General features: G+C 40.8%; 1 protein-coding gene across 1 annotated transcript in view; it reads left to right on the top strand.

The window, feature by feature from the left end:
• LOC146652786 (filamin-A-interacting protein 1-like) overlaps nucleotides 1–27173 on the top strand; it is a 49841-nt gene that overhangs the window by 10945 nt on the left and 11723 nt on the right. Inside the window, exons 2-4 of the mRNA XM_085382561.1 lie at nucleotides 18317–18591; nucleotides 23231–23404; nucleotides 24075–24253. Coding sequence (XP_085238687.1) covers nucleotides 18325–18591; nucleotides 23231–23404; nucleotides 24075–24253 — 620 coding nt within the window. The 5' untranslated portion in view covers nucleotides 18317–18324. The remainder of the gene's footprint in view (nucleotides 1–18316; nucleotides 18592–23230; nucleotides 23405–24074; nucleotides 24254–27173) is intronic.

Raw genomic sequence — 27173 nt, 5'->3', positions numbered from 1 at the left:
CGGATGTGTTTGGGTGTAACGGTTTGTGAACGCAGCGCTGATGATGACCAGGATCCCAACAAACATTCGAACCATGCAATTCATAAAAAAGATCTCATCTCAACCCAGCTTTCACAACTCAAGAGTTTCTTCTTATTGTGTCATTTCATCATCTTCTGTGTCTCTTTCCTTTTAATTTCCCAATAACTGGAATCTTTGGGTTTCAGAAGGGGTGGTTCTTCTGAGATTCCTCAGTCATAATCTGGTGCAAAATCAAAAAGTAACTAGTCAGAAAAAAGTTTTGAGAAATCATGTTTTTGACTTCTGCTTCAGGGTTATTGTGCTTTGTGTTGCAAAATAGATCTTAGTTCCTTACATAACAGTGGTACATACATTTGATGCTTCTGGAAGATTTCACCAAGAGGTAAAAAAAAAACTAAAAGAGTTTTGAGGTACACCACAAGCAAACATGGACTGATACACTGACGACGAGGTGGGATGTGAGAGTTTGCATGAAGCTATGTTTCTAAGCAGTGCGAAACATTTATAAATGCAGCTGAATGACAAATAAAGTAGTTGTATATGTTAATAAGAAATTTATAAATTGAGTATTTTCCAGAACTGGTCAAACAGTCGATTATAGGTATCTCCTTAATGATTTAAAGAGCTGAAAATGACAAATTTAGTGTTTCTTATTAATGTCTTGTAGTTGTGAGGAATTAATCAGTCCCTAAGCATTATTAGATCTTGTAATTCTCCATTATAATCCTTTGATAGATCAGAAACTTGTACCCAAAATCCTTACTGCCTGGGCTCCGTGCCATAGGGTAGGATTACTCCGTTATCTGGATAAGTGAAGTGAATAAAACTTGATGTTTCCAAGTTTGACTCAGCAAACGTAGATAATGGAAAAGATTTGCTTCTAGGAATAGCTCCAATGTTTCCAGTACATTTATAGGTGGACATCAGAGGTGAAAATCGCTTTGCAGATCCAAAGCAAACACAATTAAAGCAAAAGATTAATCCCTCATTTCTTTTTGGCTGTTTTAAAATACCCTCCTGGTGGTTGTGAAAACTTGATCAAATATTTGACTTGAATTTGGATTCAAGAAAAAAAAATGAGGAAAAACTATAACTGATTTCTAAAACCGTTGCAGATTCTGGTCACATTAGCCTTTAAATTCTCAGCTTCAGCTTGTAACAGTGTGACCGTATCTTCCATTTGCAACCCAAGGCCAACTGATAAGACAGGAACTATGAGATCATTCTGCTAATTCAGCTCACTAATCTGTGTGGGACCAGCGTCCGCCGTCATGTTTGGTTTCATAACAACAACTGCTGTTCCCATGACAGCATAACAGGGAGCAGAGGCGAGCACTGCATTTGTTTGGCTACACTTTTCTGTAGCAATGAGGAGGGCATATCAAACAGCTGATAATATCAAGATGGATCACGCTGGGAAAGATGGGATGTTGATGTTGTGGCAAGCTGTCTGAGCTCAGCCTTGAATTTGCCATCATATTACAAGGTAGACATACTGCACTCTTATCCAAGTTTGAATCATATTTATTTTTACTCTTTCAGAAACCCTGAAGTAGGGACATAATGTCCTCCAATATCTGGACTGAGACTTTGTCTGTTTGATGCATTTGATGTGTGATCTGAACCTTAATATTTACTGCAAATGCTTCCTTATGACCCAGGTTGTCACACTGTAAAATCCCCCTCTTTGACACTCCTTTGGGTGCTGAAATCCAGCAAGTTTGTTCCCCTCATTCACCTTACACAGTGATTGCTTCAATAGATTAGTCCTAAAAACAGCAGAACCAAAGAAAACTGGTGAGAACCCTAAAATAAGTTAAAAGATCCATCGATTCATCCATGCACCCATCCACCCATTCTCAGGCCAGATGAGATAGTTTGTCTCCAGGGTTTCCTCCCACTTGGATGGTACTGGAAAACCCAGTCCATTCTCATCCACAGGGCATTGGTTTTCTATACATGCTGTAACACAGCGGTGTGATCTGCAACATACAAAGATGGATGTAACTTCTGGGTCTGAAACTAATTTGCAAACAACTGAAATCTTCATTCTTTCTAGGGGCCAGTAGGAGGTGACTCCAGTACTTGCATAAAAAACTTCTGCTTAAATCGTGGAAGTCTGTGGGAAAATGACCCAGTGCTCCCTCATATTTACCTCAGTAAACACTTTCCTGGTAGTTTCCAGGCTTCTGAATAAAACACGAGGTTATTTTTGTAAATAAGGGTCTTTATTCAAGTTAAACTGGAGGATTACTGTGGTTGTGCTCATTGTCAAGGGTTTCACAGTGAGATGGACTGCTGTTCATCACATATGGTTTCAAAATAAACACAAAATGATGCAAGAAACGTCAGCTTAAGCTCACAACAGGACTTCACTAACCAGTGGATGAGCCATGGTGTGTAACTCTATGCTCTGCACTTACCAGTGAATGAAGTGATAACGGCCTCCTCGTTGGCTGAAGAAGCCACATGCTGGCAAAAGACTGATAACGACTGATAACAGCCATTCAGCCGGCTGATAACAGGTATCAGTAATTCAAGGCTCTCATTAAATGTTGATTTAGTTATTCAGGTTCTCCTATCCCAGATTTTCTATTTAAATGTAGATCTTATTCATTGATGTGAGAAGCCTTACGCATACTTAATAAATCTCTGTCCCCTTTAGTCAGTATGGCTGTTTGTGATGCGGTGGGAGTCTTATGATACGGTCCAAACTTATTCCTCTCTCATGACTCATTTCTCGAGTCATGCATGTGGTGGGCTGACCACCAACCACTTGAGATTGGTCAACGCTCAGGAGCTAAACGGCTTGTAAAAATTTAAAGCGACGTAAAATGAGCAGCGTTCAAACCCTCGTGATATCCTGCCTCGCTCTCACTTCACCCGCACCCTCCCCCCCCTCCTCCTCTCAGAGTTTATGAGTCAAGTGACTTCATACTCAGTCCATTTGAAAGGCATGTGGGACTTGGCTGCTGGCCTACTGCATGTTGGGATGATGTCAGCTCTCTGGACTGGTCACCACTGATTAGAGCTCACGCACAAACTCCTGGGAGGAAACCTGCCTCATATAAACCCGAAGAATTTTAGCCTCGATGACTGACGAGGTCCGAGAATGCACCAGGATTTGGATGGTTAAAACCTCCTAATTTAGGAGTTTTATGGTAGAAGCAATAAGAGATTAGATTTCAGTATGATCATTTATGGTGAAACTACAGCAAACAAACTAAATTCTCCATGAAGCTGAGAGCATCTCAGCTATTTAAGCTTGAGCAGAATTATTAAGTGGATAAAAGCTCCCAGAGAGGAGGAAAAGAGGAGGAGGAAAGTGAAACTGACTGAGAAGATTTGTTAGGTAACAAAATATTTTTTTAATCTAATCTGCTGTCCAAAAACCATAACATTTTAATGATAATTAAAGGGTTCTGACAAATATGTTTAAAAAGAATAACTACCTTGATTATGTTCAGTGCAATCATTTCCTCCTTTCATGAACTGCTGCTTCAACTCAGAAGATGATCAGAACGATAGTCTGTTAATTTCACAACTGACTCTTTGCAAGGCCACCGTAATTATCTAAGGTTACGTGATTTCACTTGGACATGTTGTTAATAGAATTTCAATTCTTCCTCACCTTTATCAGCTGACGTTATAAAGCTTTGCCGTTATAAAGCAGTAGCACATTATATAGTAATTGGAAGGAAGGAAGTTTGGGGAGTGAAAGTACAGTTTACGCTATGTTAATAACTACATAAAATCTTGAGTAATTTACGTTTACATTAAAAAAATACGAGGTACAGACCAGCTTAGAGCTCCTGGTCCTGGAGTCCTTTGGGCCAGCGTGTCTGTTTACTCATTGAATAACGTATACATTTTTTTTACATGGTAAATCCTTTTACCATGTTTACACATCATGTTATATGCTATCCGGTCCTTAAGTCTGACGTCACTAGCCGTGTCTGGGTCTAAACTCCGCTGCAGGTCCATATATCAAACGATCACTATGGCATTACTGAGAGTTGAAAAACTGTCTAAAGTCTTTCATCTTTAATAAAATGATCAGCGTTCTGCTCTACCAGGTGTAACAATTGAGTTTAACATCCAGGCATCCATGAAAACGGAATTTATGACATTTAACGGAGTTAGAAGTTAGCAGGAAGTTATTTCGCTAGCTTCTATCTAAATACAATATAGCATGTCCTGACTGCGGGGTTTTGGAAACAAATTAAAACGTACAGCTCTGTTATCACTTCCAGCATAAATGAAGACAGGAAACTAAACAGCAGTGACGTTTGTAGGGTTACTGAAGTTTGGCTAGCTGGTATGTAATGATGTGCTACATGACCGCTAGCGACACAGCTATGTTAGCATAATATAAAAAGCTAACTTTTTTTCCACTCGATAAAAGTTAACGTGAGTGTTCTCGGTGGTCAGGAACAAATGTAATCACATAGCAGGATGCTGTAAAAGGACCAAACTTCAGCCAGGAGAACAACTGAGATAATCCATCCACAATACGAGGTTAGTCATTCATATACTGCTGCATGGGCTGGGCTGTAGCTACATCCTAAGGTTTTAAAAACTGAGCTTAAATAAATGATTAGCGGTAATAAAAGCCGAGGGAGGTCAACAGGGATCACTGACTGTCTTAGGAGCTTTTTGAGATCAAATAGAAGAAAATACATAACATTAAACATGTTAACAACACAAAAGCCATATTAAACGCAGACTACTTTAGACCCGGAAGTAGGATTTGTCACGTCATCACTTAACGACCGGATAGCATGTAGGACATTTGTACCCAAACGCAAAGCAGAGTTAAAAAACAAAGAAAGCCCCAAAACATAGATCCAGAGACAGACTGGAAACAGCTGGATGATAAGTCACCAGTGACAACAATCAAGACAGTGATACAGGAGATGAATTAATACTAAACACAAGATACCAGTGACAAAGAGCTATCAAAGTCAAACAGGAAACTAATAATGTCATAACAGGAACAAGAATTTAACAGAGAGAAAATGCGGACAACTTCAATATCAAACTAATACCAGAGAGACAGAAAGAGTAAACTAGGCAAACCAAACGTAACAATGTAAAGGACACAGTCATGAATAAGAAAAGAAACCCAAGGACCCAGAAACAAATTAAAAAAAACATTTACAAAACCCACAAACTCAACAAAGCTCAAAACCCAAGGATAATCGCATGTTTGGAGTTTCTGTTGCTCAGAGAGCAAACAACATTTCATGATCTTTTTACAAAAAATGAAAATAGAAAAAAATAATTTACATATTGGATTTGATTCAGGAACACATCTGCGTCATGTAGAGTTTACATCAGTGAAAGTTACAGATACAAACATTTAAGCCACAGTCAGTCTTCAGGTGTAGAATATACCTTGTGCAGACATGTTAGTGAAATCCTTCCTTTGCTTTCATAATATTCCATAATACACAGTATGCTTCTGCTCCTGACTCCTGAATAAAAGATAAAAGTAAGTCATGGATGCTCTGTGATAACCGAACTGCCGATGAGGGCTGTCGGCTGTAAATGAATGGATGAATTACTAAAGCCAGAGGAAGGCGTGTGCAGAGGATGCCTGTGGCTCCTGCCTCACCTAGATGGGTGAGCAGGCTGGAGCGAGCAGGTTAAACTGGGCTGCATTTACGATTTCTATTTTTGTAGCAGCTTCTTTGTGGCTCTGCTGCTCACTTACCAGAGCGGCCTTAAGACTCCATGTAAGGCAGCAGGCAGCGATGGAGAGGATGGATAAAACATGACGATCTAAGAAACATTACCTTTTACTCTGTTCTGCTGGGTGTAAAAACTGAACATTTCCTTTATTTTTCAGCTGGAAAAATGAGGGTAGGATAGATTTAGTGATTTAAAAAGGCCATATTTTGTTCAATAACACACAAAAACAGTGAATATAGTCAGTGTATTTGGGCTGAGCTGTCTGTTTACACACCTTATTTCATAATCTATTTAGTCATTCTGGGATGAAACCAAAGGTCAGCCTTTCAGTATTTACAGTGCATACTTTAGACAAAATTACTTTTCCCTCATCTGTTTGTATGTTATTTGTCCCACAATTCACAGACGGCAAGACAATAAGAACACATGCATCTGTGTGCAGCACAACATTCAGTAAAATCACATATACTACATAAATACTACATGAATACTACATAAAGTAAATGTATAAGAGGAAAAGGATGCAGAAGAAGATATGTTAATTTACGTGTCTCCTTTTCTGCAGATTTGTGTAGGATTCTCTGGGTCTATGTAGGAATTTAGAAGTGTAGGAAACATTGGTTAATAATTTTTCAGGCTTGAAGTATGAAAATAAGTATACTTTCAATAAAAACAAGTAAAACAGGTAACAAATATCTTTCTTTTTATACCGACTCAAACACTGAAATACTTACATAAGAAAAAATATAGATAAGTTTTACTCACACTGGTTGAGTGTGCTGTTTTAAGAAGGATCAGTCACCTGAACTTGACAGTATAGCCACACACTTAAGATTCACTTTATGCAAGCTGAGATTTGCAAAGCGTCTTTGTCTTTGCAAATGCAAACGTGTCTGAACTTAGAAAAACCAGGTATAAATTATTAAATAAAACAAGTGTATGAAGCTATACTCCTCAGTGAGCAGTTAATAAAATAATCTTTAAAACGTTATAAAAACCTACAAATTCTTGTAATTTAAATTAAGTAAGGATACAGTTTGCATTCATAGTGAATTAATGTTCCTTCATAACAGCAACATCTGTGTCCTCAGTGAACTGCCCAGATGTGCATGTATTCTGTCATAGTCCAAGTTATCCATGAATAGCTGTTCCCATGTTGGAGCAGGTTTGGATTATTGTGTCTTTTATTTGCTGTGTTAAGTGTAAAAAAATGACCCTTCATGCTATCAGATTCATCCATATGGCATCTCAAGAAAACCTTATCAGAGTTTGTCCAACAGATTATTTTTTAAAATCACCCACTGATTAAAATGATGGATGCTGATTAATAAAGTGAACTAAGGCTGAATAATGGCTGTGTCAAAAACCATGAACATTAAGATGAGTTCACCTTGGCTGCTCGTTTGCTTGTCATATCTGTGACTTCAGGACAAGGTCAAAGCAAGAAAGTTGCTAATTTAAGCAGATATGTGGAAGGTATAGAAACAGCATTAAGGATGTGGTTGTAAGGGCACGTGCTGGCTGTCGAGTGCTGCTTATAATTGTTCTATTTCTGATGTGGCTTTGACTGCCTGGTAATAAGGAGGTAATATGAGCCTGCAGCAGCGCTGAAACCAACTGTAAGTGTCACTATTATAAGCACAAGAGCTTGATGGGCTGATATTAGTCAAGCATTTTATCCCAGCCTGCCTTGCTCAGTGATTTTCCATGGACTGAAGCGGAGAATGACACGCTGAGTTAGTGCTTTGATTTTTGTGTTACACGGTCAATTTATGTGGGGATTTTTGTATGCGTGACAGCAAATTAGAGAAAGTGCACTTTGATTGGAGCAGAGTTACTGTGAGGTCATTTGAGTGCATGTGACCCCACCCGACTTGACTGGCTAACATGAGCCAAGTCTGCAGTGCAGGAAATTTTACCCACAGGGAAAAGTGGGTTCATACCACAGACTGTGTATAAGAGGTGGACATAGCCACTGTGACGTCAGTCGTTAACATTTCAATGCTAAGAGAAGAATGAAATCAAAGAACTTCATTAAAATATTAATGACTACCTTTAATGCACCACCAACACTGCAATCATTTTTGAGACCCTACAAGCAAATTTTGTGTCATTAAGTGTGATGGACAGGAAACAAATCCAGGGCTCACACGCAGACAAAGTAACAAAGGGCGAGTCATTTATTACGCTGTTGACATGGCGAGTCGATCCAAGTTGGTACTAATGGAAAAGGGGGTCAAGAGAGATACAAGAGAACGAAGGCTTTACCACACTGGGTAAAATGAACAAATGGATAAAAACAGTGGGAGTCAAAACAAAAACAAAAATAATAGTAATAAAATTTTCAGGAAATTTTCAGTAAACATGTCAGATCATGTAAGACTAACATGAACAGGTAAGACCCCATTATAACAATATTACAAAACAAATAAAAGTAATACAAAGTTATACTATAACATCACCCCATGTGTGATATATTGTTTTAGTAATGTTAGTAAAACACTTAATGTCTGCGTGGTTTCTGTGACGTTAACGCTGTGTTGCAGAAAAACTCTCTGTGTGGATCGTTGTCACATCGTCTCTCAAATTACACACCTCTAATTTAAAACCTTCCCTGGATGAGTCACACAATAATTCACATTCACGTGTTTATTTGTATAGTTGGACATTTTAACATATCGTCTGTGAAGACCGACTCCCTGTCTGGCCAGCCTCTAGTGGACATCAGAGGAACTGCAGCTCACCTCAGTGATTTTTATGATACTGCTCCAGTGTTCATTTCATCATAACTTATCTTTCTCTATAAAGGAGACCAGAACCATACATCTTTTAATGACACCCCCGTGATCCTTTTTATGTCTTGTATAAAGTGCTGTGAATGGCCTTGCATTATTGATAGGCCTTACACAAATAAACACTTCTTTGCCTCTTCAGTATGAGCCGAATCCCACATAGTAAAGGATGGAGTTTTATTGGGAATCCAGAGGTTTGTGAGCTCAGCTGGCAGGAAGCCACGGACTTTTCGCAGGATTATTTCTTCACAGCTGAGCTCGTAAAACAGAGCAAGTGGTGAGAGATCTGTGAGGCAACGGCTACTGCTGCCAGTGGACGAGAAAGTTAGCTTCTGATGAAATATCAGCAGTCACCTCTGTGATTATTAGCTACTCAAATATTATGTTCAGCAGTCTGAGCTTCACAAACAGGTCAAACAGCCTTTGAAAGACTGCATTCAAATTTTTCACAAAAAGATTCATGTGACTTCCTGGTTCATCAGCATTTGGAATTATTAATCTATCCTTGAAGTTTAGCTAAGAAAAAATTATACTCTCTGCTTCACACATAAACAAACTTGTTCTTGTCATTACTGTTATATTCTTAATCCACCCTGCAACACACACAAAACTAAAGAAACCAAAATTAGAGCTAGAGTGGAAAAGAAGGAAACTTAAATATTACACATAAACATTTTACGCAGTGTTCACACAAAAACAGCTTCACTCCTGTCCAGTAGAGTCTTGATGCATGCTCCATCATCCAGGTGAGGAAATCCCAGAAAGTTGATTCAGTTCATCTGGATGTCACGTTTTCAGTGGGAGGAACATTTCATCATCCATCCAAGTGGCTTCTTCAGTCTCAGCTGACTGCAGGTTTCAGTACATTTGCCTAATGACCAACATATATGCAGATGCACTGTCCATAAACTAATTCAAAATCTAAAAAAAGTGTTTTCGGAATCAGCCAAGAAAACTGCAGTTGGTGGGGGTTAGGGCGGGTTAAAGCTCTGTGCATGAAGAACAAGACTGAGAATCAATAATAGATATTCATGATCTTTGGTCCTCAGGCAGCGCTGCATTAAAAACATGACTCTGGAAGGAGATCAGTGCACAGGCTCAGGAACACTTCAGGAATCACCGTCTGAGAACTGCTCAGTGTGGTGCTCACACACACGCAGGTTAAAGCTCCATCATGCAGTGAAGAAGCCAGACTGACTGTGACTGTGATGGAGAAACAGCGCCGGTTCCTGTGGACCAAAGCTTGTTAAAATGGACTGAGGCAAAGAGGATCCCAAGAGGATCCCAAAAAAGACACCAGGTCCTCCAAACTAAAGAGTAGAGGGATCATCCTCCTCGTTATCAGTGCGCAGTTCAAAATCCTGCATCTCTGATGCTATGGCGGGGGTGCATCAATGCTGAGCGGTATATACTGGTTTTAGAGCAACACATGCTCCTATCCAGATGATGTGCGATTTTAGGGAGGTCTGCATATTACAGCAGGATGATGCCAAACCACAGACTGCATCTATTCCAGCGGCACGGCTTTGTAAGAGAAAAGTCCGGGTGCTGAGTTGGTCTGCAGGTAGTCCAGACCTTCAACCAGCTGAGAACATCTGGAGCATCATGAAACCCACAACAGGACAAAGCAGAAACAGGACTGCTGAGCAGCTAGAATCCTCCTCAGACCAGAACAGGACAACGTTCCTCTGTTAAAGTCCACAGCTACTCTCCTCAGCTCACAGAGGTATGCAGTCTAATGTTAAAATAAGACGGGATGCTGCACAGTTGGAAACTTTTTTGAGATGTGTTGCTGCCTTAAAATTCTAAATTCTAAAATTTTTTTTCAAAATGGTACATTTAAACATTTGATATGTTTTCTATGGTCTTTTTGGTTTCTGAGATTTGCAAATCATTTGTAAATCATAGTCTCCCAACTTTGTCAGGTTTGTGTTTGCATGACAGCACTTGTGGTGTTTGTTTCTAATCCATTTAATGAACAAGAGACCACATGAAGTTGTCAGTATGATCTATATTTACTCCCGGACACATCTTTACAATATGAAACCCGAGCCGGTGGCTGTTTGCTAACTGCTCTGGTGTTTTCATCCAAATGTGACCTCTGCTAACTTGGAGGCGCTTCAAGCTCGCCCGATTAACGGGCACTTTGTTTACAACAAATGCTGTTGTGGATGTGTGCGAGAGCTGCAGCTGTGAAGCGAAGTTGAGGTTCAGGCATCTCTGAGATTGCTGATGGCTCATAAAGTGATAGCCCCAGAGTCTCCCCTTGTTGGACCCTGGACATGAGTGGGGACACCCTAAAAATACCTCTTTAAGTTTCACCAAACAAACAGCTGAGACTGCTGCAAGGACGCCCATTAGCTGTATTTACACTGTTAGCGGGCTGCATAGCACATGAGTGACATATCAGGCCTCAGATTAAGTTACACCTGCCCCCGATCAGAGAGCGCTGCATTCGTGCAGCATCAACAGACTTAAAAACTTCAATTTTTCAATGCACACGAGTTAGTGCCTTTTTCCAAGCTATCCCACGCTAACCCCTGTCGGCAACATTAGTGAGTGTCTCCTACCTGACTTCATGTTTGGGGTTCTTATGTGACACAAAAGGTTTTAAATCTGGACTTTTACATTAAATGTAGGGTTATTATTTAATAACACAACAGAAGTGCTCACATTAAAGATTATCTCCTAAAATGCTTTGGAAACAGTTGTCGATCACAGGGTCAATGCTGTGACCTTGTCATTATTGGACGATCTTCTTAAGCACCGTGCTTCCACTCATCCACACAGTCTCATGTGTCAGTCCACAGCTGTCAGAGGTTTTATCCACACCGTCTTGTAAATCAGAGAACATCTTAGACTCATCATGTGTCCAGAAATATGGCTCACAACAGAGGACTGAAAATCGGAAACACTGTTTATTCAGGACCCAGTTTTGTCTGATTTATTTACGTTTGTAGTGTATTGTGGAGGACTTTCTCATCGAAGTGGTTGCTTCCATTAGAGTACATCCTTGGCCCTATGCTTTAGTAAAGCTCTAGTAAACTTATGCATGTCTGCTTACATGTCAGAGGTGTTGTGCAGTCGTTCATGACTTCATGCAGGGCCACATGTGAAAGAAATGAAATGTTTTTATAACCAGAATATAATTCTGTTGAAAAAAGGGTGGAATGGGAGACACTGATAACGTAAGAAAATGAGGAGCTTTAATCAAGCACCGTGCCTCGCCCCTCTCTGAATGACTGCTCTGTGAAGTGTACAGGGAGTGCAGAATTATTAGGCAAATGAGTATTTTGTCCACATCATCCTCTTCATGCATGTTGTCTTACTCCAAGCTGTATAGGCTCGAAAGCCTACTACCAATTAAGCATATTAGGTGATGTGCATCTCTGTAATGAGAAGGGGTGTGGTCTAATGACATCAACACCCTATATCAGGTGTGCATAATTATTAGGCAACGTCCTTTCCTTTGGCAAAATGGGTCAAAAGAAGGACTTGACAGGCTCAGAAAAGTCAAAAATAGTGAGATATCTTGCAGAGGGATGCAGCAGTCTCAAAATTGCAAAGCTTCTGAAGCGTGATCATCGAACAATCAAGCGTTTCATTCAAAATAGTCAACAGGGTCGCAAGAAGCGTGTGGAAAAACCAAGGCGCAAAATAACTGCCCATGAACTGAGAAAAGTCAAGCGTGCAGCTGCCAAGATGCCACTTGCCACCAGTTTGGCCATATTTCAGAGCTGCAACATCACTGGAGTGCCCAAAAGCACAAGGTGTGCAATACTCAGAGACATGGCCAAGGTAAGAAAGGCTGAAAGACGACCACCACTGAACAAGACACACAAGCTGAAACGTCAAGACTGGGCCAAGAAATATCTCACGACTGGTTTTTCTAAGGTTTTATGGACTGATGAAATGAGAGTGAGTCTTGATGGGCCAGATGGATGGGCCCGTGGCTGGATTGGTAAAGGGCAGAGAGCTCCAGTCCGACTCAGACGCCAGCAAGGTGGAGGTGGAGTACTGGTTTGGGCTGGTATCATCAAAGATGAGCTTGTGGGGCCTTTTCGGGTTGAGGATGGAGTCAAGCTCAACTCCCAGTCCTACTGCCAGTTTCTGGAAGACACCTTCTTCAAGCAGTGGTACAGGAAGAAGTCTGCATCCTTCAAGAAAAACATGATTTTCATGCAGTACAATGCTCCATCACACGCGTCCAAGTACTCCACAGCGTGGCTGGCAAGAAAGGGTATAAAAGAAGAAAAACTAATGACATGGCCTCCTTGTTCATCTGATCTGAACCCCATTGAGAACCTGTGGTCCATCATCAAATGTGAGATTTACAAGGAGGGAAAACAGTACACCTCTCTGAACAGTGTCTGGGAGGCTGTGGTTGCTGCTGCACGCAATGTTGATGGTGAACAGATCAAAACACTGACAGGATCCATGGATGGCAGGCTTTTGAGTGTCCTAGCAAAGAAAGGTGGCTATATTGGTCGCTGATTTGTTTTTGTTGTGTTTTTGAATGTCAGAAATGTATATTTGTGAATGTGGAGATGTTATATTGGTTTCACTGGTAAAAATAAATAATTGAAATGGGTATATATTTGTTTTTTGTTAAGTTGCCTAATAATTATGCACAGTAATAGTCACCTGCACACACAGATATCCCCCTAAAATAGCTAAAACTAAAAACTACTTCCAAAAACATTCAGCTTTGATATTAATGAGTTTTTTGGGTTCATTGAAAACATGGTTGTTGTTCAATAATAAAATTATCCCTAAAATATACAACTTGCCTAATAATTCTGCACTCCCTGTATGTGGAAGTGAGATCACCAGTTCTGGAAAGTTACAGATGGTGGACGACACACTGCAGGCGACATTAAAGAGGAAGAGGTTTCTAATAATACTCGAGAAATAAATCTGTTTTTCTGTGCTGAAGACGTTCAGTGATGGAAAACTCTTTGAGTAGACTTTTCATCGGTGCTTCATCAGGATGTGATGCTGATAAGGTCACAGTGAAATCATGACTCAGAGCTCCTTCTGGGGAGGTAAACTGTTTATAGGGATGGCTTTACTTATCTGGGACTCGGTGCAACAGTGTGTCGGTATCTGACGAGTGAGAGTCCATCAGAAGCCTGCAAAAGTCTTTGATGTGACATGTAGCAACAGAAATGAAAACAACATGACCTGTAAACAGAGCATCTCTGCTTACAGACGCCGTACGCGCCGCTTCCAGTGAAAGGCCTGCTGAACGTCAGCAACATGTCCCAGGAGCTTCATTGTCCTGTGAGCTTGATATCAGTGCAGGTTTCAGAGTTAGGATTGAAATTAAACCTTGTGGACAAAAACTTTCTGACTTCCAACGATTTTATGCTATTGGTTAAATTTTGGTCTGTTTGTTGCCAAGAGTACACAAAAATTAGAAATAATGTGTTTTTCTTGGTGGTGATCTGCCTGTGGATCCTTTGTGAGTCATGACACACTCGTATTGGGCATTTAGTGTCATATCTGAACTAAAATAGGAAAAAGTGGGAGAGATTGTGTTGGTGTTTTAATGTTGTGTCTATGTACAGTACCATCAACGCTGCTCAAGCAGTTCCTCCTGGGACAGTTTTTCAATGCAGACTGGCAGAATAAGCATTTAACAAAATAAAACTCTACAGGTTAAAAGAATATATCCTTCGAATTTGAATTTTATTATCTCAACTTCTTACTAGCATAACTAGAATTTAGCTTGTTTTTATGGTCTTGTGGTGCAATAGTTGTTTTACTCTCAACGACAGACATAAGAGTAACTGTTAAAACTGTGAACTGCTGTTTGCTTTCTTAAACATGAGCTACATGCTTCAGTCACGTGTAAATGAACCAGCTTTAGATTCAGATTAAAGAACTTGTGATATAGATTAACTCCAGATTGACGATAGAGAATTCATCCTATGAACTGACTCCAGAATCACATCAGAATTCATCATATGGATTGACTGCACATTCTGAGTGTTGAACTCTTCATTTTTAATCCAAATTCAGTATTTAATTTTATGATATAAACTAACTCCAGATGAAGGGTAGAAGAAGAATAAATCATACGGACTGACTCCGGATTCAAGGCACACTTTTTAATGTGGAGTGACACCATATTTGTGGTTTGGAATCCATGATATGTTGATTAAATCCAGATTTGGGGCAGCGGATATAATCTGAATGGATTTAAGATCAGATTCTTTCCCTGAACTTGTCGAAATGTTCTCCATCTGACACCTGGACCTCCAGCTACTGAGATGAGCTTGTCTTGGCTTTAGATTTTGACCCCCTGGTTGAGCCTTTTCTTTTCAGCTCTGTGGTTTTGACACATGGGAAATTTTGGCATCTACCCTGAAACAACTATTAATAACGGGTATCGGTAACGTGGTTGCTACTTCTGGCCTGCCAGGATTCTCTTTGGCTTAGTCACGACCTGCTTTCATCCAGACATCATGAACTTTGGCCTCATTCAGATTCAATTGGTTGTAACTTGTTTTTTTTTTTTTTATTATGCGTATGAATGAAGGTAGAAGTCACAGCCAGGTGACTGCATTTATCTTCCTGTGATGTGATGCCGAAGCTACTTTTCACTTTCACAGTGAGCACAATAGTTTAACCTGGCTTTGGTCGTAGAGGAGATTTGCTCAGACATGGGAAGGTCCGGCTCTCCAAAGCTTTCCCCCATCGAAAATGCACAAAGAACGAAACTCAGTATTCAGTGCAGCAGTAAAGCTTAAATTGTGGCTCATCAAAGTGTGACTTTTTTCTGCCATCATTGCATTTATGTTGTCTCACTGCAAAGAGCAGAAAAGCTTTCACCTAGTTCACCATTTATGAGGTTTCAACAAGAAAATAAAAGACAGATCTGATTGTTTGAAATTGTTTTGGAAAAATTATATAAAGATAAGATGAAAAATACTGAAAGGATCAATTCAATTGGTTTATTATTTTGTTAAGTAAGTTGAAAAAAAGTTCAACAAACAAGTAAATAAAGAAACAAGGTAAAACAAAGTAAGAACCAAAAGTTAAAGAAACAAGTAAATAAAAAAACAGGGTAAAGGAGAGAAAACCCCAACAATCCCCTCTGAGCAAGCACTGGGCGACAGTGGGGAGGAAAAACTGCCTTTTAACGGGCGGAAACATCTGGCAGAACCAGGCTGGGGGGGGATGTCCCTCCTCTGGAACAAGTGGAAGCTTTTTTTCAGGCACTTTTCCACAAGCGCTTTTTTCTCCAGGATGAGGATTTTCAACTCATCAGTTGTTTCAGCATTTTGCTTCTCGGGTTTCTGGTATATTTGCTGCACATCTTCTAATGTTGCTTGTGTGTCTTCAAGCTTTTATCTCAGTTCTTTGGATGTTGCCTCGTGCATTAGAGTCATCTTGTGCATGTCTGTACTTCTCTCTTGTGCTTTGTTGTGCATGTCTTCTAACTGCTCATTTCTTCTTTGGATTTCTTGAAGCGTACGCTGCAGGTCTTCATTTACTTTCTCTTGTTGTTGCTTTTGTGCCTGCATTTCTGTGTTTTCACTCTTGAAGTCACTGAAGTTCAACAACATCCCCTTAATGAGCTCTGAGTTGTTTCTCGCTATTCCGTTGATCCTACGCTGCATCTCTGAACATCGTTTTTCCAGTTTTTCCTTTTCTCCTTTCAGTTCAGTTGTTTTGTCCTTCATTTCATCACAGAATTGTTGCAGTTGTAGGTTTTTCCTCTCAAAGTCCTGGAGAATAAATTCTTCTTCTTCCTGTCTTTTCTTCTGTTGCTCTTTTTCTTGAAGAAGCTCTTCATTGTTTCACAGTGTTTGATCAAGCCTGACTTTCAGCACTTTGTTTTCTCCCTCCACGCCTTTGAATTTGCGCTCCATTTCTCTCTGCTTTTTGTCCTGTTCTTCCTTCTGTTGGAGGATTTCTTTATTTTTTTCCCAGCGCTTCATCAAGCTTTGCTTCTTCTCTTGGAGAAATGTATCACCTCAGGCAGCGTAATCTTTTTTGCTTAGTTGGCATTTTTGTGGATACATAGTCTGTACACAGCGACTCTGAGAAGGTTTCCAAATGTATCTTTGGTCAAACGTTTGAAGGCTGCGAACACAACTGCTGTGAACAAATCAACTAAAAATGCTGCGTCTCACTCCCCTTTTGTCCTTGTGACATCATCACTCTGTAAGCCAATGAGATTGTCCCATAACATTTTGGAATGGGAATATTTTTTTAAACTGTTTTTTAAAGTTAACTTAATATGGTCACTTAATATGGATGGACCATCACTGGTCATCAGGTGTATCAATTTACCGTTGAAGAGCCGCGAGCTTCTCCAAGATCTTTCCATTAATGGGTTTAAGAAACCTCGTTACAGGATGCAGTTTCATAAATTGAGGCATGAATGTGACTTCTTCCTCCTACTAAGGGTACTTAAATGTCCTCATTGTCTACGAGGGTCACAAAAAACAAACTGTTTGAAAAAGTGTTTAAACCTTTCTAAATTGTTAATTCATTGTATTATATCTTGTTTTTCTTTTTCTCATGAGTCATGTAAAAAGTCCTGAGAGGAATGTGAATCGTTTTTCTTGGTTCATTCAATTGGTGATTGTCTAATCGATGACTGAGCAACATCATTTGCACAGTTCCACCTACAAACCAATCATTGTCAAATACAGGGTAATGCAAGCCGCATATGTGAGAATGTGACATGATGCTCTTTGGGATGTTTGCATGATTGCAATATGAAACCAATATGATGAAGATATGAACCTTAGTTCTCACCAACTCAACTCAGCTGCAGTTCCTATAATGGCCACTAGAGGTTGGCTCCCAAAGCCAATTCCCATAGACTCTCATGTTAAAATGTTCAACTTTCAGCAGAAATGAACATTTTTACAGCCTGCTGCAGAAACATTTGGACGTCTAAAGCTTAGATGATGAGTAAATATTTATATGAGTCACCTGTTGTTATTGTATCACCAATGCTGTGCATCACTGAAGGCGTCCGCTATATGACGGCCAAAACGTCAAACTTGAGAAGCCTTCCAAATGTCGTTCGACAAGCCACTGGGTGATCTGTAGTCTGGTGGCCATGATCATCTTTTATATACAGTTAGTGGTTTGGACTTTCCAGGCAGCTGCTGCATCGCTGCCAGTTAGTTTGAATACTATGAAAATCATCTTTGCAGTGGTTGAAATTCTGAAAGGTGAGCTGGGTAATCCATCATGGTTAATATTTCACTGCCTTTATTTTGTTGTCATGCTTTCATCACTTGCTAATGTCTTTGTTGTGCATACAGCTGGAATTTGAGGCTGAGCTGCAAATACAATGATCCTGTTAATGTCGTAGGTGTCCAAAGCAAACCTTCAAGCCAAGTAAATGGGGTGGCTGTAGCTCAGGTGGCAGAGCAGGTCAGCCACTAATCGATCCCAGGCTGCATCCTGGCTGCATGCCAAATATCCTTGGGCAAGTTACTAACCCCATGTTTGCCTACTGGTGGTGGTCAGAGGGCCCGGTGGCGCCAGTGTCCGGCAGCCTCGCCTCTGTCAGTGCGCCCCAGGGTGGCTGTGGCTACAATGTAGCTTGCTACCGCCAGTGTGTGAAAGTGTGTGTGAATGGGTGAATGACTGAATGTAGTGTAAAGCGCTTTGGGGTCCTATGGACTAGAAAAGCGCTATACAAATGCAGGCCATTTTTACCATTTTTAAATCTTTACAAGCTGAAACCCAACACTGATATAAAAAGACAAACATCTGGCTTCCTTGGGTCTTTTTTTTAAACTTAATGGTCTCCATTTTTTTCCCCTTTCCCACAGGTAAAAACATGCGATCCAGGACCTGCACCATGGAAGGTCCAGATGATGGACACATCCAGCCCAGTAAAGGTTTCATCAAGCAGGAAGATGAAAACATGTCGGAGCTGACGAAGAGGAAGATGAAAGTTCACCGAGAGGAGAAGGATGGGAGGACGGGGGTGTCGGGCTCAGTGAAGAAACCTCAGAAAGCTGCAGAGAGCCAGAAGCCAGCAACACCAGATCTGTCCAAGAAGGACCTGCTTCACCTGCTAGGAGTCATGGAGGGAGAAGTTCAGGTATGAATGACATCAAGGTCATGTGACATATTTTTGTAAATTTGTCCCTTTTTGTTTGCCCCTTGCAGCAGTTGCATTGAAAAATCACCCTTTCCCATTTTTTCCAGTTTGATTTGATTTAATTTAACTGCACATTTGTGATTATGGTCATGAACATTTCCATACTGTACAGTGATCACATGTTCATACGTATGTTCACATGCATATTATTGCACACCATCTGTACACATTTATGTGTCTGGCAACCAACTTCATGCAAATCTCTAATGAACTGATGGCTTGAGCGCTGCCAACTACATCTGAGAGGGAATACGTGCATTCAGATGGTGGCTGGTTAAAGTTCAAAGAAATGTCCTTATTTAATGAGAAAGCTCAGTAACTCGATTTGGTTATTCATATTTAACCATGTTCCCTAAAAGAAAGTGTATTTTCAACCAAACCTTTGACTCGTTCTCATTCACGGGGCAAAAAGTAGTTTGTCAAAGCCGCTGGTGTGGCTCATTAATACAGACAGCGAAGACTGAGTGGTCACTTTGAACCTGCTTTGGGCAGGGATATAGCTCAGTAGGTAGAGTGGTGGCCCCATGATCGGAAGGTTGGGGGTTCCACTGAACGGCTACCCTGAGGTACCCCTGAGCAAGGTACCATCCCTACACACTGCTCCCCGGGCGCCCAATGGCTGCCCACTGCTTCACAGGGTGAATGGGTTAAATGCAGAGAGGAATTTCCCCACGAGGATCAATAAAGTACACATTTATTTATTTAATCTTGTTTACAGGTCCAAAGACATGCATGCCAGGTTAAGTGATGATTCTTTATTGGTTGTGGATGTGAAGTAGATCAAGTGCTTAAAGAGTGCAGCGTTGCATGAATGTATAGTTAAATGTGGCTCATAGTCTAAAGCTCTTTGAGTTGTCTGATTGGTTAGAAAAGCATTCTGTTAACGGTGGGGCTTCATTACATCAAAGATGCCTAATTACTCCATTTGGTTTTAATGGATCCAGCCCTGAGGTGGAGGAGAGGTCACCAGGTGAAGCCTTCCCAGAGTGGTTACTGCCCATCTCCTCCGGGCTTTTTTATTGCTTATACCACAACCAGCTGGAGACTCTTTCTGCTGCTTCTTTTAGCCATTGGACAGCTGTTTTCCTCTTATCTGTAATGTAATGTAAATATGCACATAGCTTGAAAAGTGTTCATTATATTTAAAAGCACATGCTCTGGTAATCCTAGTGTGTCTGTGTCTGACTGAACTTCAATCGTGCATGGGAACAGTGTCAACATCTTTTCATGTACGGGTTTAGCCATCATACCATCAGACAGTAATAATGTCTGCCATGGCTGTGGCGTTATACCTGCAGCACCTCTGAGAACATGCTGGACACCTGACTGAATCAGCTGAGTTTGATTACAGTAGGATCAGTTGTCTTAATAATTAATTGTATTGGTTGAGATGGTGCAGTAGTGTTTATTTGACAGCTCAGTCGTTTAAGCTGAAGTGTTGATTATTTCCTTTCTTTTTCTTTGCCTGAAGCTGTTTGGGGATGTGAAAGCCATAAATGCAGTGGAGTTTTTCATCATCGCTGAGACATATTGATGTTTCACAGCATGTGATGAGTGAGATTTTTGTGGAAACAGCCCACCAGCTGCTTCTGGGTTCCACTCTGATAATAATTTTCTAATGGAGGCACATTTATAAAGCTCTCTCCGGAGAGGCAGGATGCTGCTGCCTCGCCCTCTGTTTCCATCCTGCTCATCTGTTTGGGCGTGTTGAATATTTTCCATCAGGCAGAGAAATAATCAGCACAGAGCAATGTCTCGCACAGGAAGAGCTGCTTTTGTTCTGCTTTGTTTCACGTGTCAGGTGCTCAGGAATAGAAAACAGATCAAGATTTTAGACACAAAAGGAGAGTTTGCTGCAGCATGACAGAGCCAGAAATACAACAAGCATCATCATGTGTTTTCTCCAAGTCGACAAATCTCATAAATATACCTAAACTAACGCTGATCACATGCCACTACTGTGGATTAAACCTTTATATATCTTATTCCTCTGAGCTCCGTTATCGTCCAAGAACTATTAAAAACACATCAGTGAGCCGCACTCTTCCCTCGGGTGATATGATACTTCATCACTATGAACACACACACTGCAGTTTATTTAAACCAGACCCACATACAACCTCACAGGAGTATCAAATGTGGATTAACCACTGCTGAAAATACTCCCCATCATACACACTCCTTTTCTTCCTGTTTGAGAAAGGAATGTTGCCAGGTTACTGGTGACCTATTTAGGGTCAGGCTTTGCTTTAGATTCAAGCTAAATAAGCACATTTTTAACCATGACAAGAGCATCCTTTTAAATAAAGTCTCATTTATGCATTTCAACCATAGACTGTAAATAAAAGATGGGTGTAGCCACTATGATGTCATCCACTGATTTCTAATCTCTGAGAAATTAAGAATGAAATAAAAAATGCTCTTAAAGTCACTGACAGAACAAACACAGCCCAGAGGTCCAGTTTAGCTGAGGTGAAGCCCAGCAGACAGCTAGCAGCTACAGCTAGGACACCAATCGAGTGGCCACATGTCAACTTTCAAGCCGCAACAGAATCCCGAGTTATATCGATTTTTAACTGAGCAGCAACTCCGGGAGCTGAAAAACCGAGCCGATGTTAAAGTGCAGTTCCTCCAATGGTCAGTAGAGGTCGGCTTCAACTGTGTGGCAGTCCCCATAGACTTCCATGTTGGGATGTTTAACTTTAACATATTTACGTGAATAAGACTGCTGCATGTGGTCTCTATCAAAAGTTAATTTTTCTGGAGGTCAATTTTTTTTAAACTTATCCACCTGATTTTTGTCATTACTTAAAGTTCAGGGCGTAGCTACTTTGATTGACAGGAGGACGCTCCTCCAGACATCTGCAGCCCCAAAAGCTGTAACTCACTTTTAGCGTCAGTCTTGAGTGGACATATGGGGAAATGCAGTTTTTGGCAGGTTGTTTTCAGCTGCACACGCTGCAGTTTGACTTTCTGTCCTTCTGCTGTGCTTTTGTGCTTTTCCTCACTGTTTGTCAGTTTGTGAACCTATCTGCATTTTTTCAGCCGTTCCTTGTCTTTTTGATCTTGTTGCTTTCTCCTTTAATTTAGTTCCTCTCTTGCTTACTTTCTGGACTTCTATTATGCACATTTATCCTGCTCATCTCAGCACCACCATGTGTTGGTCTAAATAGCTCACTAGTGACATGTAGGGTAAAGACAGAAAATAATAGGACAGAGATTTGATGCTTTCTATGAGATCACAACTATAATCTTCAGGATCCACGGCTGGCTGCGATAACAGCTGTATGAGATATACAAAGTAAGAACACAGGCTCTGAATTAGATGTCACAGCACACACTGAGACGGTGGAGCAGCAGACTACAGAGCCCTCTTTGGTGAAGGTGTGCGGATGTTTTAAATGGCTGTAATGTAAAAACAGTTTCTTAAATCAATGTATATTTCCAGTGCTGTGAAAATAGAGGTGATTGTGATGCTTTTAATAAACCAAGCAGGCTTCATAGCTGTTGATCTGTGAAATGAAATGCTGTATGAAGGAAACAGCACTCTCTGCTGGCACAAACCTGGAAGGTCAGGGATGAGACTGCACATAAAACTAGAAGGGCATCTGCTCTGCCTCTTAGTTCCTGTCAAACGGATGCTGTTCAAACAGTGGCTGCTCGTATTAAACATGCCCAAAGTTTCAAATAATGATGTCAGTCTATGTGCAAATAATTCCTGCAGGGTTTTTCTATTCATACATGTCATGGAGACCAGTTTTGCCTACTACTGACAGAAGCCCCTCCCATTTGCTGTTTAAACCTTCTGTTTACAAGGTCAGCCTATCAGAGAAACGCTAGCTTAAAAGGGGAGGGGTTATTGTATTTTAAACAAATGATGACTAGAGAAGCTGCACCAAGGCTTGGTATAAAATAAAGAACGATTATTTTGAACTGTGCATCATGCAAAGCTGTGTCTAATGTTTGTTACTGAAGCTGATGGCAGTTGATGATGTTTTATTTTTTGCGTTAGCATTTGGGGCGACCGTGGTTCAGGGGGTTGGGAAGCTCATCTGTTACTGGAAGGTTGCTGGTTCAATCCCCCAGCTCTCTCTGTTGTGGTCGTTGTGTCCTTGGGCAAGACACTTTACCCTACTGGTGTTGGCCAGAGCGGCCGATGGCACAATATGGCAGCCTCGCTTCTGTCAGTCTACCCCAGGGCAGCTGTGGGTAGAATGACAGACTACTCACACCAGTGTGTGAGAGTGAATGAATAGTGGAATTGTAAAGCGCTATATAAATGCAATCCATTATTATTTTATTGGAGAGCTTATTTTAGATTAAAATGATCAAATCATGTGATATGTTTTATAATCTGTATTTTTATTGCATCATTCCAGCTTTTTTGACGCAAAGCTTTTTTTGACGCAAAGCTTTTTGCATGCTGTTTTATTTGGAGTCAGCTTTGTCTCATTTGAGTGTCTCAGCTCTCTCTCTCTGTCAGGAAGTGCTGACCAAACCTCTGAAAAGAAATATTCACAGTATAATATATGAATGAGGTGGATGTATGCAATACGCCTTCGTTGTTGTGTCTCCTCAGGCCAGAGAGGACATCATCGGGCTGCTGAAGTCCGAGAGAACCCGTCCTGAGACTCTGGAGGCCCACTATGGCTCGGCTGTGCCCACCAAACCCCTGCAGGCCCTGCAGAGAGACGCCCTGCTCACCCACAGTGGCAGCAGCACAGATGATGTGTACGAGAAGCCCATGGCTGAGGTCAGTGAGCACACTGATAACTTTCATTTCATCATTTAAAAGGAAATGACAAGTTTTTTACACTGGATCAGAGCACACAGTGGCAAAAAAAGTGCATTAATCTCAAAGGTACCGAGCTATTTTAGGAATAAATAATAATAATAAAAACAATTATTTGATGATACACTGTTGTAAATGAGACTGTGAACTGAACCTAAACTAAAAAGGAAACGTCGAAGCTTTGACTGTTGAATACAGAGACAACACATGATTTATAGAGGAAGGTGGAGTAACCACAGCTTGAAATAATGTCCTCACTGTGCTCAGTCAGACACACACAGAGTAAATTAAACTTATATCCAGCTATAAAACAGTTATTGTAAAACTTTGGTTTGGAGTTCTTGAAAAAAAAGAAATATTGAAATTAGATCCTAAAGTGATTCTCTGGTGAGCAGAATGGCAGCAAAACCTGATTTTCCATGCTCGGTGAAATCTGCGGGTGCAGTGGAGGAAGAAAGGCTGAACAAATGTGCAGTAAGCGTGACAAGTTTTGAATTGTGTGCAGAGAGTCTCTCCCACAAGTACAATCTCACCATAACCATGGCTAATGGTTTGTGATATTGTGCTGGCAGATGCGATGTTAGAGAGCGGGTTGTTGTCCATAATGAGTGTTGACGCGTTTTGCCCTTAGTTGGACCGTCTGGAGGACAAACAGAAGGATACGTACAGACGGATGCTGGAGCAGCTGCTGCTGGCTGAGAAATGCCACCGCCGCACCGTCATGGAGCTGGACAACGAGAAGCAAAAGCACACCGACTTCATCAACAAGAGTGACGACTTCACCAACCTGCTGGAGCAGGAGAGAGAGAGGTGAGTTCAGGCTGGCTGGACAAAAGTACCTGTTTTCTTTTAGATTGCTTACTTTGGCATGAAAAGAGCTCAACAGTCTCAAATATTGAAGAAAAAAGTTAGTTAGTCTGCCAAAACCAACAAAATGAGTCCATCTCTAAAACTCAAAGCCATGTGGTCCCTGAAGAAGATAAAAGAAAACGTTTAAAATCAGCTCAAACTATGATGTTTAAAATGAAGCTGGAGGTGGATTACTGCACCTTTTATAAGCTGCTGTGAACTATTTTTAGCAGCGGTTTAATCAACATTTTGTGGTCTTGTGAGCCAAAAACATAATCTATAACAACTGAATCTTTATTGCTTTTTAAAGTAATGCATTACTCTGCCTACTCATATTTCTCTGCTTTTATTAGTTTTGCATTATTCCACGGCCCCGTTGTAACTTTTGTGCCTCTTTGCGTCCCCTTCTGCCTTTGTGATCCTTCTTCAGGTTAGTTCCTGTTTTATTTTGAAGGTTAGCTTTTGTGCCTCGTCAGCTGATAATGAAAATGCTAATAAAATGCCCACATTGCTGATTATTGTAAATTATTGGACTAACAACTAAGCCCTTGTTAGTTATAGCAGCTTGGAACATCTGTACCAAGATGCCAAGAGCGCACGAACCAATTCAATTTTCAATTGAATTTTATTTATACAGTGCCAAATCACAACAAAAGTCGCCTCAAGATGCTTTATATTCCAAGGTAGACCCTACAATAATAGAATATGTGAAAACCCAACAATCATATGACCCCCTATGAACATGCACTTTGGCGACAGTGGGAAGGAAAAACTTCTCTTTAACAGGAAGAAACCTCCGCCAGAACCAGGCTCAGGGTGGGGCGGCCATCTGCTGCGACCGGTTGGGGCAGAGAGTAGGAAGACAGGATAGAAGGCATGCTGTGGAAGAGAGCCAGAGATTAATAACAAGTATGATTCACTGCAAAGAGGTCTATTAACACATAGTTAGTGAAGAAGAAACACTCAATGCATCATGGGAATCCCCCAGCAGCCTACACTTATTGCAGCATAACTAAGGGAGGATTCGGGGTCACCTGATCCAGCCCTAACTACATGCTTTAGCAAAAAGAAAGGTTTTAAAGTTTTAAGACTAATTTTAAAAGTAGAGATAGTGTCTGTCTCCTGAATCCAAACTGGAAGCTGGTTCCACAGAAGAGGGGCCGGAAAACTTAAGGCTCTGCCTCCCATTCTACTTTTAAATGCTCTAGGAACAACAAGTAAGCCTGCAGTGTGAAAGTGAAGTGCTCTAATGGGGTGATATGGTACTACAAGGTCATTAAGATAAGATGTTGCCTGATTATTTAAGACCGTGTATGTGAGGAGCAGGATTCTGACTTCAGTTCTGGATTCAGCTCAATTAAAACCTGCAAACTCGCTGTAAGCGTTCATGGTGTGGTTTCAGATGGGTTGTTTATGCCTGAATTTGCTGTGTATTGTGAAGGTGGCGCATTAATCTCTCCCTTTTCTTTTAAAAAATAAACACCCCGCTGTTAAAGTTGATCCAGGCCATCTGTTCTCAGGCGCTGCTGCATTCTATTAAATGACCAGCAGGGGGCAGCTCATCGGAACTCCAGTTATTCATGGGAACACAACGGCCAGCGATTATGATGAGTTAATGGCTTTGGTTACACAGGCCTACAAACCACTCTGCAATCTCCCTGGCCACCACTTGATTACTCGCTTTTCCCCTAGCAACCAGTGGGTTGCCAGGTGGTCGCAAACCAATCTCTAGGCCTGTGTGATTTAAATACAACATAAATTTTACCTTAGAGTGACAGAGGGTTATGCTCATTGGCTAATGACTTGAAAATCACAAGCTCTTATCCAATGAGCACGCAGTCACCTCAGTTTCTAGTCAGATCCGCCTCTCTGCATGTCAAATCCTGTTTCAAAACACCTAGATGGTGGTGGGGAAAACGGTCAGCTCAAGACTTCATGACCTGAATTAAGGGGTGACTATGAATATTTTTTCATATACATTCAGTTTCTGTTGGTTTTTTCACCCTGTGTTTCTGATTGTTTGCTCCACCTTAACTGTTTCCACCTGTGTCTTGTTTCCAAGCTGCTCTCGTCCTCTCTGTCTTTGTTTGATCAACTGTGTTCCTGTTAACTTTGTCCCCAGTGTGGTGTTTGGATCTTTGTTGATTTTTAAATTAAGCTTTTCTGCTTTTATTAGCTAGCTGAATCTGCACAAATTTTCTTTCAGTAGTTTTTAGTATTGGGACAAAGCTGATAGTAAAGTGGGTGAAAACGAGGCCACGGAGCAGAAAAATGGTGAGATTCTACTGTAGAAAGCAGTAAAGCTGGGACTGCATCATCACGCTTACAAGCCTGTCCATATCTGCCTTGGTTACCTGCTGAAAATGAAAGCTAAATTGCTAAGAGAGGGTCAGCGTTGCTTTCTATTGAGCTTTGATGTCATGTGGCTTACAGAAAAAGCCCTGAAGTTCAGTTGAAGTTCACCCTGAAGTTAGTGATGCAAGTGCATATGGACACACACACACACACAAAGTATTCTGCAAAAAAACAAAGAGCAAATGGAAGGATCTGCATCACAGATGTTTCTCAGAAAAATTGTTATCATGAGCTGAAGCTGCTCAGCTCTGCTAAAGAAAACCCCAAACTTTTTAATAGAAAAACTTAAATTTCAATCCTGTGCTCAGTTTGCTGTGCTGAACAGCTTCAGCTTCTAGCCACACTCTTCAAACTAGAAGTGCTCATCACCCCTTTTTGTTCCATCTCCCACATGGATTTTTAAAACATTTTGAAATCAAGCTATCATGACAAAAGTAATGCGATTACACCAAACACTGCCGGATGCTGAAATCATTTGATGTTATGTGTAATGTTTGTATTTTTAGAAGTCCACCAAGCTGTGATC

This window comes from Rhamphochromis longiceps, linkage group LG15, assembly GCF_057381845.1.
Source record: "Rhamphochromis longiceps isolate RC_006_pf linkage group LG15, R_longiceps_female_GT1.1, whole genome shotgun sequence".
In the NCBI taxonomy this organism is placed as follows: domain Eukaryota; kingdom Metazoa; phylum Chordata; class Actinopteri; order Cichliformes; family Cichlidae; genus Rhamphochromis; species Rhamphochromis longiceps.
This window is presented reverse-complemented; position numbering and strand designations above follow the sequence as displayed.